This window comes from Carcharodon carcharias, chromosome 14 (assembly GCF_017639515.1).
Source record: "Carcharodon carcharias isolate sCarCar2 chromosome 14, sCarCar2.pri, whole genome shotgun sequence".
NCBI classification, from domain to species: Eukaryota; Metazoa; Chordata; class Chondrichthyes; order Lamniformes; family Lamnidae; genus Carcharodon; species Carcharodon carcharias.
Window position 1 is genome coordinate 101,812,862 of NC_054480.1, and position 13,278 is coordinate 101,826,139.

General features: G+C 43.6%; 1 protein-coding gene across 1 annotated transcript in view; it reads right to left on the reverse strand.

Annotated features, from left to right (window-relative positions):
* Nucleotides 1-13,278, reverse strand: part of LOC121286779 (phospholipid phosphatase-related protein type 3-like) — a 99,210-nt gene that overhangs the window by 67,342 nt on the left and 18,590 nt on the right. Inside the window, exon 2 of the mRNA XM_041203818.1 lies at nucleotides 7,338-7,460. Coding sequence (XP_041059752.1) covers nucleotides 7,338-7,418 — 81 coding nt within the window. The 5' untranslated portion in view covers nucleotides 7,419-7,460. The remainder of the gene's footprint in view (nucleotides 1-7,337; nucleotides 7,461-13,278) is intronic.

Consider the following 13,278-nt stretch of genomic DNA (forward strand, 5'->3'; position numbering starts at 1 on the left):
CCGGCAACCTGTGCTTTGCTTTCATCATTTATTGTTGCCATGTGAACCCTTCGACTGGGTAACTGCTATGGAATTCCTTTTGGGGCACTTGGCACTCTCCATTTGTCCCTCAGGCTTTATCTACCTCAATGCACAGTTGCAAGTTGAAACACTGTTTCCAGGGCATGTGCAACCTTCATTTTCGTCTCAACTCTTATCTTCCTCAGACCCTTTATTGATGGTTGTGTGAAAATAACAAAAACTCCGTTAAACTGAGCAGACAATTCGATAAGTCTGCAGCAGCGAGCACACATATCATTGCTGCAATGCAGAAAAATGTTTCAAATGTGCTTTACAGAAGAAATCTTTTAAGTGAAAGGATGTTGGGCTATGGGGGTGGGGGTGGGGGTGGGGGTGGGGGGGTGGGCAATGGGTGGGGGGGTGAGTTAGGAAGGTGGCTGAAAGCCTAATCAAATTGATGGGTTTTAAGAATGTTTATAAAAATAAGGAGTCTTGGGATGGAGTTTTTTAATGTTATTTTTATTCATTCATGGCATCACTGGCTAGGCCAGCATTTATTGCCCATCCCTAATTGCTCCTGAGAACTTGCTCAGCCATTTCAGAGGGCATTTAAGAGTCAACCATATTGCAGTGGGCCTGGAGTCACATGTAGGCCAGACCAGGTAAGGGTGGCAGATTTCCTTCCCCAAAGGACATTAATGAACCAGGTGGGTTTTTACAACAATTGACAATAGTTTTATGGTGATCATTAGATTTTTCTATTGAATTCAAGTTTCACCACTTGCCTTGGTGGGATTCAAACCCAGATCCCCAGGGCATTACCCTGGATCCCTAGATTACTAGTCCAGTGGCAATACCATTATGCCACCTTCTCCCCCATACCAGGAAGAAAGCATCTCCAATGCATGTAAAAGGTTAACTTCATAACTCAGGTTAAGAACCATCAATGTCTGTTACTATGAGAGTGATTGCTACTGATCACTTTACTACAACAAGGTCATGAACAAGCGTGAGACAGTTTTCTCAGATCAGTAATTCTCGCTCCACCATGAATACAATATTCCCATCCTCACTGATGGGGGAGCCCAGCACATCAGTGCAAATACAAGGCTGAAGCATTTGCAACAATCTTCAGCCAGAAGTGCCGAGAGGTTGATACATCTCGGCCACCTCTGGAGGTCCCCAGCATCAGAGATGCCAGTATTCAGCCAACTCGATTCACTCCATGTGATATCAAGAAAACGCTGAAGGCACTAATACTGCAAAGACTCTGGGCCCTGACAAAATTCCAGCAACAGTACTGAAGGCTTGTGCTCCAAAACTTGCCACACCCCTAGCCAAGCTGTTCCAGTACAGCTACAACACTGGCATCTACCCAACAGTGTGAAAAATTGCTCAGGTATGTCCTGTCCACAAAAAGCAGGACAATCCAATGTAGCCAGTTACCACCCCGCCAATCTACTCTCGATCATCAGTAAAGTGGTGGCAGAGGACATCAACAGTAATATCAAGCAGCACTTGCTTAGCAATAACATACTCACTGACATTCAGTTTGGGTTCCGCCAGGGTCACTCAGCTCCTGACCTCATTACAGCCTTGTTCAAACATGGACAAAAGTGTTGAACTCCTGAGGTGAGGTAAGAGTGACTGCCCCTGACATCAAGGCAGCATTTGACTGAGTGTGGTATCAAGAAGCCCTAGAAAAACTGGGGTCAATGTGAATCGGGGGGGAAACTCTCCACTGGTTGGAGTCGTACCTAGCACAAAGGAAGATGGTTGTGATTGTTGAAGGTCAATCATCTTAGCTGCAGGACATCACTGCAGGTGTTCTTCAGGGTAGTGTCCTAGGCCCAGCCATCTTCAGCTTCTTCATCCATGACCTTCCTTCCATCATAAGGTCAGAAGTGGAGATGTTCACTGATGATCGCACAATGTTCACCACCATTTGTGACTCCTCAGATACTGAAGCAGTCTACATCCAAATGCAGCAAGGGCAATTCAGGGTGGGCAATAATTACTGGCCTATCCAGTGCTGCCCAAATCCCATGAATGAATTAAGAAAGGAAAACAATTCTGCTGATGAAGCCTTGTGTCTCTTTCCAAACTTTTGCAAGCTAGCTTATGATAGCTTACACTGAGAACTTCTTCAGTTAGGGGAGGCAGAAACACCTACAAATTCTCAGTGTAATTTTCACAATATGCTTGGATCTCTAAAAATATGTCCATAAGATCATCAGAACAGAAGAAAAAGGAGGAGTAGGCCATTCAGCCCATCGAGCATGCTGCGCAATTCAACAAGGTCATGGCTGACCTGATTGCAGCCTTAACTCCCTTTCCTGCCTATTTATTCCCCATAACACTCGGCTTCCTTGCCAATCAATAATCTGTCTAATTCAGCCTAGGATATATTCAATGGCCCAGCCTTCACTGCTATCTGTGGAAGAGAATTCCAAAAGACTACTGACCCTCAGAGAAGAAATTCTTCCTCATCTCCATCTCAAATGGGAGGCCATTTATTTTTAAACTGTGCCCCCAATAGAAGTGTTCTAGATTCCCCCCTGAATGGAAACATCTTCTCAGCATCTACCCTGTCCAGCTCCCTCAGAATCTTATATGTTTCAATAAGATCATTTCTTCTAAGCTCCAATGCTTAACCTTTCCTCATAAGATAACCCCTTCAACCCAGGAATCAGCCTCGTGAACCTTCTTTGAACTGCTTCCAATGCAATTATATCCTTTCTTAAATAAGCAAACTAAAACTGTGCACAATGCTCCAGAAGCCCTGCCAGCAATGTCCTGTACAGTTGTAATAACACTTCCCTACTGCTATACTCCACCCCCCTGTGCAATAAAGGCCAATGTTCTATTTGCTTTTCTAATTACTTGCTGTACCCACATGCTAACTTTTTGTATTTCAAGTTCAAGGACATCCAGATTCCTCTGTACTGCAGCATTCCATAGTCTCTGTTCATTTAAATAATATTTTGCCTTTCTATTCTTCCTGCCAAAATGGATAACCTTACATTTTCCCACATTATACTCCATCTGCCAAATTTTTGCCCACTCACTTAACTTATCCATATCTCTTTGCAGACTCCTTGTATCCTTCTCACAACTTGCTTTCCTAACTATCTTTGTATCATCAGCAAATTTAGCTAAAAATACCGTTGGTTCCATCATCCAAGCCATTAATATAGATTGCAGTTGAGGCCCCAGCACAGATCCCTGCAACAGTCCATTAGTACAAGTCAACATTCATTCTTCAACCAATTTAGCAAAAAACAAATTATCTAGTTATTACGATTGCTGTTCATGGGAGTTTGCTGTATGCAAATTGGCTGTGAGGTTCCCATGTTACTTCAATTATCCACCTGCATCAAGCAAGACTTTTCCTAGTTACATATATTTATATTTAACCTCCTTTATTTGGGAATTAAAAAATGGGCCCCCCCCAACCCCCGGCTTTTTTCTTCAGTTTGTCCTTGTCTCCATTCCTTTAATACACAATTTTGGGGCACTCTCCATTCTCTGACAAGTTCCACAGATTACCACATGGACTGCAAGGAAGCAGTTCACCACCACCATCTCAAGGCATTTAGGGATGGGCAACAAATGCTGCCTTTGCCAGTCATGCCTGTATCTCATGGAAGGATAAAAACAAAAAAAATTATCAGGAGAGCGGTTATCTGGTTTGTAATTGAGACTGGAGATTCCAGTGTAACACACTGACCTCCTATCCAGTGTAGCAGCAGCAGAATAATTTGAAAGTCTCTGTCACTATATTAAGAAGTTTCAGTTCATCTGATGCACACGGACAATGAGGGGGACTGGGCTTTGGTGGCAGCACAAATTGGTGATTGCTGCTCATTTTATGCCTGATTTTAGGGCAGGCTGAAGATTCACTATTGGCTGTTTCCCAACATCGCCCAAGATCAAGTTCATCCTGGATGAAACCACGATAAAGCTCGTCCCAGGAGCACTGCCGCAGAGGTTGGGGGTAGTCTTATTGAGGAATTTAGCTGCACTGGGGGTCTCTCCCAAACATTCACCTGTAACTCTGGCACATAGAGTTCAATGTGAGGAAGTGAGAGGTAATCAACTTCTGGCCCAAGAAAGATAATTCGGAATATATTCTGAACGGAGAGAAATTCAGAGCTGTAAAGAAACAAAGCGATTTGGGAGTCCAAGTACCAAGTACCATCATTTAAAGCTCATTGTCATGTATAAAAATCAAACAAAAAGACTAAAAAATATTGGCTCTTATCTCAAGGGTGCCAGATTTCAAATGGGTGTAAGTGATCCTTCAGTTGCAGAGAGCTCTGGTTAAAGTCCAGTTGCAATGCTGTGTTCAGTTCTCAGCATTACACCCGAGGAAGGATATATTAGCTTTGAGGGGGAGCAGGACAGATTTACTGGAATATTACTATAGCTTCAGCAGAAAAGCTGAGAAATTCTTGAAAGAACAATGTACTGCATGGGCGATCGGAGGGCCCCAGTGGTAATACTCAGTACAATTGTCTTTGCCAAGTGACCAGCTCTCCTCATTCATTCTCAGAGTGGGCTCATTTTACAAGGATCTGTATTGGGTGCTGGCCTTCTCCTTCCCTGTGAAGACAATCACCAGTTAATTCCCACCCCCTGCCCTTTCATTCGTAATCTGCCCCAGCTTGTAAGGATCAGCTGAGCCGAGCCTCCATTTACAGAATAGTCTGTAAGGCTCAGTATCAGTTAGCTTATATTTTATCACCCAACTGTGCCAGCTTGTGAGAGACGGGGAAGCTACACAATACTGGACTGGTACATCCATCTCTTTCATTGAATGATAGAGTAGATTCTTACAGTCATTATTCAATGTCAGCAAATCCTCTCTCATTTACACTGGAAGTTGTATTTTTGAATACCATTGCCTATGGCCAACTGATCATTCATTCATCACCAAATTGGGCTAATTGACCTAGTCTTTCCCCTTATGTTTTAAGTGCCAGATATTTGCGTAACTAAAGCACTGTTAAGATGTGAGGCGTGTATGTTATTTTGGCAAGGTCAATAAAGCCAAAAGGGTATTCATGGGGAACTTCTTTACCCAAGGGAGGGTTAGAATGTGAAGCTTGTTACCATGTGGAGTTGTTGTAGAGATCAGCATTGATGCATTTAAGAGGAAACTAGATAAGCACGTGAGACAGAAAGGAGCAGTCAGATATGCTGATGGGGTTAGAAGAGGAGGAGGCTTGTGTGGAGCAAAAACACCAGCCTTGACCAGTTGGGCTGAATGGCCTGTTTCTGTGTTATAGACTCAATAAAATTCTATGTAACACAAGATCTGCTTTCATATTACAAAATGGTCCATGTTTGTTTGCATCCTGAGAATTGTGCCAGCTGTGCTTCAATTGGTGGCACCCTCTTCTGAGTCAGAGAGTCTCACTCCAGAGGTTTGAGCAGATAATCTAGGCTGATACTCCTATGCAGTGCTGAGGGAGTGCAGTACTATCAGAAATGCCATCATTTAGACTTTATGACAGACGGAGCCTTTGTTTCTCAGCTGAATGTGTAAGATCCCATGGCACTATTTTGAAAAAGAGCAGGGGAGTTATCCCCAGTGACAAAAGCAAAGAACTGCAGATGCTGGAAATCCAAAACAAGAACAAAAATAGAAATACCTTGAAAAACTCAGCAGGTCTGGCAGCATCGGTGGAGAAGAGCACAGTTGATATTTCGAGTCCTCATGACCCTTCAACAGAACTAAGTAAAAATAGGAAAGGTGTGAAATATAAGCTGTTTTAAGGGCGGTGGGTGGGTGTTGAGACAAGAAGAGCTAGGTAAAGAGCCAGTGATAGGTGGAGACAACCAAAAGATGTCACAGACAAAAGGACAATGAGGTGTTGAAGGTGGTGATATTACCTAAAGGAATGTGCTAATTAAGGGTAGAAAGCAGGTCAAACAAGGTACAGATAGCTCTAGTGGGGGTGGGATGAAATAATACTAAAAAGGCTAAAAGGTAGAGATAAAACAATGGGTGGAAATACATTTAAAAATAATGGAAATAGGTGGGGAAAGAAAAATCTATATAAATTATTGGAAAAAAACAAAAAGGAGGAGGAAGAAACAGAAAGGGGGTGGGGATTAAAGAGAGAGTTCATGATCTAAAATTGTTGAACTCAATATTCAGTCCGGAAGACTGTAAAGTGCCTAGTCAGAAGATGAGGTGCTGTTCCTCCAGTTTTACTATTTTTACTTAGTTCTGTTGAAGGGTCATGAGGACTTGAAACGTCAACTGTGCTCTTCTCCACCGATGCTGCCAGACCTGCTGAGTTTTTCCAGGTATTTCTATTTTTGTTTTTGTTTTGAGTTATCCCCAGTGGCCTGGCCAATGTTTGGACCTCAACCAACATTACTAAAAACATGTTATCTTATTATTGCATTGTTGTTTGTGGGTTCTTGCTGTGCACAAATTAGCTGCCACTTTTCCTACATTACAACAGTGACTTCACCTCAAAAGTAATTCATTGGCTTTAGGGTGCCCTGAGGTTATGAAGGGATATCACATAAATTCTCTTTTTTTTTGAATGTCCACTGCACAATAAATAACCTAGGATAGGATTTTTGGGTCGGCGGCAGCTGCAATCGGCCTCCAACCGTGATTTCATGCTCGCTGGCAAATTAACGGCCAGCCGGCATGAAAGGCGTGCTGAAAGGCTCAGCACTGCCGGGGTGGGGGGTCGGAGGAGGGCGAGTGCTGAAGTCAGGGGAGCCCAGAATGAAAGCTCCCTGAAGGCAGAGAGCTACCTCAGGGAGCTGAAGAATTTAAATTCAATAAAAATAGATTTAAAAAGCCTGAAAAAAATGCCCATGTATTAGAATGAGTCACCTAAACATATGGATGCTGGAATTTGTGTCTAAACATTTTTCTCTTTTTTAAAATTAATCTTGAAAACCTCATCCCACCCTTAGATGAAGTTTCCAGAAAAATGAAAAGGCTGCCTGGCCGATTCACCGGCCTGCCAACTATAACATTAGACGGGCATCGAAAAATCCCAGTTAATTGCGCTGTGAATGGGCTTAAAAGCCCTCTTAATTCTCGGGAGGTGCGCTGCTGACTCTAATGTGCGCCCACTGACCAAAATGTTGTGCGAGCGTAGGACGACGTTGGGACGCTCATCCTACATCATCACGCGCGATTTTACACTTGAGCCAAGTGAAAAATTCTGGCCCTCTTTTCTGAGTGCCGGTGAATGCCACCAGTCTGAGTATGTGCTTTGTAGATAGGATTTATAGAATGGCAGGCAGGTGTACGAAGGTGTATTAATTGCCAAAGACATATTGTACAGCATGTGACTCACCTCGACAAAGTAGAAGCAAGGAAGCAGGGTCATGCTGTCCTTCGAGAGCTTCTTCTTCTGCATTTCCTTTGCAGAGATCATTCTGACGTTTTCTGCTGCAAGACGAGGAGCAAGTCACATATCCTGTCACAAAGAAGGAAAAGTTGCTTCAATTCCATCCTGATTTCATTCTACCAATAATACAACCAGGTCTTTTATATAATGCAGTGTGTTTTCTGAATGCATATATATCAAGCAATGTATACTCCAGCCATTATAGCATGTTCATTAACTCTCAATCCATGCAAATAATGAATAGCAGGAAATAATTGCAAATCGAACATCATACTAAGAATGGAAGAAGGTATCAGAAATCAGGAGAATGATAGAATCACAGGTTGTTAAGTACAGAAACAGGCCGTCCAGCCAGCATAGAATTATAGAATCTTAGAGTCCGGAAATGGTAACATAGTGGTAATGTTACTGGACTAATATCCCAGTGATCCAGAGTAAAAGCCCAGAGACACGAGTTCAAATTTGCCTGTGGCAGCTGGTGGAATTTAAATTCAATTAATTAATGAACCTGGAATAAAAAGCTAGTCTCAGTAATGGTGACCATGTAATTATCATCAATTGTTGTAAAAATCCATCTGCTTCACTAATGTCCTTCAGGGAAGGAAGTCTTCCATCCTTACCTGGCCTGGAACAAATGTGACTTCAGACCGACAGCAATGTGGTTGACTCTTCACTGCCCTCTGAAATGTCCTAGCAAGCCACTCATGTATCAAATCGTCACAAGAAAAAATAAGAATAAAATGCACAGACCACCCAGCATCGACCTAAAGACCAGAAATGACAAAAGAACACACTCGCCAGTCATCCTCACTCACACCTTGGGGAACTGTGCCAAAATTGGGAGAGCTGTCCCACAGCCTAGTCAAGCAACAGCTTGACATAGTCATACTCACCAACGTACTTATTCACCCAATGTCCCAGACTCCTCCATCACTGTCCCTAATTATGTCTTGTCCCTCTGGAAGGACAGATACACCAGAATTGACAGCACAGATGTATACAGTGGGGACCCCATGAATTCTCTTGTCATCAAGTTAAACATGGGCAAGGAAACCTTCTGCTAATTACCACCCACTGCCCCTCCCCTTTATCACCACCCCTCCCAACATCACCCCCTCACCAGCTGATGAATCAGTGCTCCTCCATGTTGAACACCATTTTGAGGAGGCATTGAGGGTGGCGAGGGCACAGAATGTACTCTGGGTGGGGAGATTCAATATCGATCACCAAGAATGGCTTGGTAGTGCCATGAGTGATAGGGCTCATGAGCCTTAGGCTCCGTAGCAGGTGGTGAGATAACCAATAAGAGGGGGAAACCTACCTGACCTCATGCTTACCAAACTATGCGCCGCAGATCTGACCATGTTGTTAGGGGCAAGTATTGCATAGTCCTTCTGGAGACAAAGCCCTGTCTTCACACTGAGGATACCATCCATCGTATTGTGTGGCACTATCACTTTGCTAAATCATAGAATTGTTATGGTACAGAAGGCCACCATTTGGCCCATCGTGTCAGCTTTGCAAGAACAGCTCACTCAGTCCTACTCTCCCACTTTTTCCCCATTGCGCTGCAATTATTTTCTCTTCAGATAATTTTCGAAAGCCACAATTGAATCTGCCTCTATCATATTCTCAGGCAGCATATTCCAGATCCTAACCACTTGCTGCAAGAAAATATTTTTCCTCGTGTCATCATTACTTTTTTTAACCAATCACCTTAAATCAGTGTCCTCTGATTCTTGCCAGTGGGAACTGTTCCTCCCTCCCTGCTCTGTGCAGCCCACTCATAATTTTGAACACCTACCAAATCTCCTCTTAACCTTCTGTTCTCTAAGGAGAACAGTCCCAACTTCTCCACTCTATCCACAGTAAAGTTCCTCATTCTTAGAACCATTCTCGTGAATCTTTTCTGCAAGCTCTCTAGTGCCTTCGATCCTTCTTAAAGCATAGTGCCGAGAATTAGACACAGTATTCCAGTTGAGGCTGAACTACAGTTTTATACAGGTTTATATAATTTGCTTGCTTTTGTACTCTATTTTCCTATTGATAAAGCCCAGGATCCTGTATATTTTATTAACCGCTTTCTCAACTTGTCTTGCCACCTTCAGGGCAGAATTTTACACCGGTGGAATTTTACAGTCCCGCAGAAGTCAATGGAATTTTGAACGGCACGCCGCATTTTATGCCTCCCCCCCCAGTCCCCCCCACCGCGATGGGGCTGTAAAATTCCACCCCCAGTATTTTGTGCACATACATAGGCAGGTCCCTCTGCCCCTGCACCCCTCTTAGAATTGTACCTTTTATTTTATATTGCCTCTCCTGCTCTTCCTGCCAAAATGAACCACTTTACACTTCTCTGCATTAAATTTCATCTGCTATTTGGCCACCTATTCCACACCAACCTGTTTATATCCTTTTGAAGTTTATCACTATCCTGCTCACAGTTCATAACACTTACAATTTTTGTGCTATCCACAAATTTTGAAATTGTGTCCTGTACAACCAAAACTAAGCCATTAATATATAACAGGAAGAGAAGGGATCCTAATACTGGCCCATGGGGATCCCTACTGTATTCTGAAAACAACCATTCACGACTACTTTGTTCCTGTTACTCAGCCAATTTTGTATCCAAATGGGCTAGATTCAGAACAGATCTTGCAGCTCAAAACCGGGCATCCATGAGGTGCTGTCTCTTCTTAGACAGTCTTTCTGAGGCACTGTGGGCCATCAGCAGCAGCAGAATTTTATTCCACCACAATCTGTAATGTCATAGCCTGGCATATCCCTCACTCTACCATTACCATCAAGCCGGGTGATCGTTGAGTTTCATTGAGGAGTGCAGGAGAGCATGTCAGGAGCAGCACTGGGCACACCTAAAAATGAGGTGTCAACCTGGTGAAGCCACACCCCAGGACTACATGAATGTCAAATAGCTGTAGCAGCATGTGCTCAGGGATCCCACAACCAACAGATCAGATCTAAGCTCTGCACTCCTGTCACATCAAACATCTCCATCCTTAATGACGGAGGAACCAAACACATCAGCACAAAAGAAAAGGCTAAAACATTTGCAAGTGTTTCCTGCCAGAATTGCCAAGTGGGTGATCCATGTCAGCCTTCTTTTGAGGTCCCCACCCATCACAGATGCCAGTCTTCAACCAATTCAATTCTCCATACATGATATCAAGAAATGGATGAATGTACTGGATGCAGCAAAGAGTATGGACCTGCCAAAATCCTAGATGCAGTACTGAAGACTTGATGTCTAGAAATAACTATGGCCTGAGCCAAGCTGTTCCAGTACATTGACAAGACTGGCATTTACCCATCCACTACCTTAACATTCATACCCTCCACCACCACGAGTGCACAGTAGCAGCAGTATGTACCATCTACAAGATGTGCCACAGGAATTCACCAAGGCTCCTTCAACAGCACCATCCAAACCCGCGACCTCTACCACCTAGAAAGACAAGTGCAGCAGATGCTTGGGAACACCACCTGCAAGTTTCCCCTGAAAGTCACACATCATCCTGACTTGGAACTATATCACAGTTCCTTCATTGTTACTGTGTCAAAATGCTGGAACTCCCTTCCATCAGCACGTTGGGTGCACCTATACCACATGGACACAGCAGTTCAAGAAGGTGGCTCACCACCACCTTGCAATTAGAGATAGGCAACTAATGCTGGCCTTGGTAGTGATGCACAATTGTGTGAATTAATTAAAATCAGACCATTCACCCCAGTATAGAATGTATGATCAATTGCACATCCCACTATGTTAGGGCACTAGTGGGTCCTGGATGATGGGAGTCAGCCTGGCTGCAATATCATCATAAGCACCCCTAATTAAATAGAGAAACAATGGAGTGCTAAAAGCTACACTTCAGATCAGAGGCAGGGCTGCTGGATGGAGGAGAGGTAGGGTGTCCGCGTGTGTGTGTGTGTGTGGGGCCTAATGATTAGCACACAAGAGTGCTGAGCTGCTTTTAGTTCAATAGGTTGAACTGCTGTGTTGGCTATCATAAAACAAGGGGCTCTGGATCACTTGTCGGAAGTGGATTATTGATTTTGATTAACCACTGGAGAGCTATTGTTAAAGTTGACAATAAAGGATTCTGAATTAGCTGTCAGCTAACACAACAACAGCAACAGTTCTTCCGATAGATTTCTGAATGCTTAGGGGAGCAAAAGGAACAATGACAGGTCAAGAGACCTGCTTAATTGTTGAAGGTAGGCCCGAGGAAGAAGTTGAGGCCTTCATGAAATGATTTTGAACATATTGCTGCAGTGGTATTGTGGCCACAAGAGGACTGGATGGTGTTCTTGGATCCAATGACAGGGCAGACTATCGGGCTATTTATCATGGCTCCATAGCCAGCTATTATGTTGTCAAGGGAACCATTTTACAGTAATTTGGGGTAATTGAGGACAGGCACTGACCACACTGCTGGGCATGAAGACTGCGGGCAGGAGAGATGCTCGGCTATGTTCCACCAGCTGTCAGACCTGTGTTGAGGTTAGTTGACCACAGGAAACATCTGAGACCCTGAAACTGCAGAGATGTTTTGCAGGAACAGTTGATAAGGATGTTATACTGATAGGGTCAGAGTTTATTTGGCAGCACCTCCAGCTCAGTACATGAGGCAGTGGACTGAGCCTGATCAGACCCTGCGTGTATAACCTTGCTGGATTTGGATGAACATTCTATGAAGCTCAAGAAGGGAGTGCTTGCTTCATTGGTGTGCCCTTTACACCAGTACACAGGTCATTCTAGATGGCCTAAACCTAATGGAAAGAGGAGACTGGGATCAGAAGAGCAGCAGTCCACAGTGAAGGGACAATGGAGTGTGAGGGAAGGGGGCAGTAAAGGTAAAGTCAAAAACCTGTCAAGTGAAGACTGAGTAGGGATGCAGCAAAAGGAAGAGATTACCATCTCGGGATCTGACCCAGGGAACTGGGTAGGGGTAAAATGTGAGTTCACAGAAATACGCCAGTCACCCCAGTATGAAATCATAGAATGTTACACCAACAACAACTTGCATTTATATAGCACACAGCACAGCAAAACATTATAAGTTGCTTCACAGGAACAATTTGACACCAAACCACATAAGAGGATATTGGACAGGTGACTAAAAGCCTGATCAAACAGGTCGGATTTAAGGGGTATTTTACACTGAGGAGAAAAGAGAGAGAGAGACGGAGAGGTTTAAGGAGGGAATTAGAGTTTAGGGCCTACTGATGCCAATGGTTGAGTGAAGAAAAGTGGGGACACACAAGAGGCCTCAATTGGAGGAGCGCAGAGACCTTGGAGTGTTTGCAGAGCTGGAGGAAGTTACAGAGATAGGGAGAGGTAATTGAAATTAAAAATGAAAAGTTTTAATTGAGGCATGACTGAATTAGAAGCCAATGCAGGTTAGTGAACACAGGGCCAATGGGTGAATGAGACTTGGTGCAAATTAGGACACAAGCAGCAAACGTTTGGTTAAGTTCAAGTTTTGTGTGGATGAAAGGTGGGAAGCTGGCTAGGAGTGAGTACAGTAACAGATCACCCCAGTAGAGTCATAGATTTACATTTATATAGCACCCTTCATGAATCTCATGACCTCCTAAAGTGCTTTACAGTCAATTAAGCACTTGTGCAGTGTAATTGCTGTTCTAATACAGAAACACAGCAGCCAATTTGTGCATGGCAAGCTCCCACAAATATTAATGTGACAATGCCCAGATAATCTTTTTTTGCGAAGTTCATTGAGGGATGAATATTGGCCAAGACAGTGGGACAAACTCCCCATCTCCCCTGCAAAATAGTTTCACATAATGGTTCACATCCACCTGTGAGGACAGACAGGGCCTCAGTTTTAACAACTGAACAATG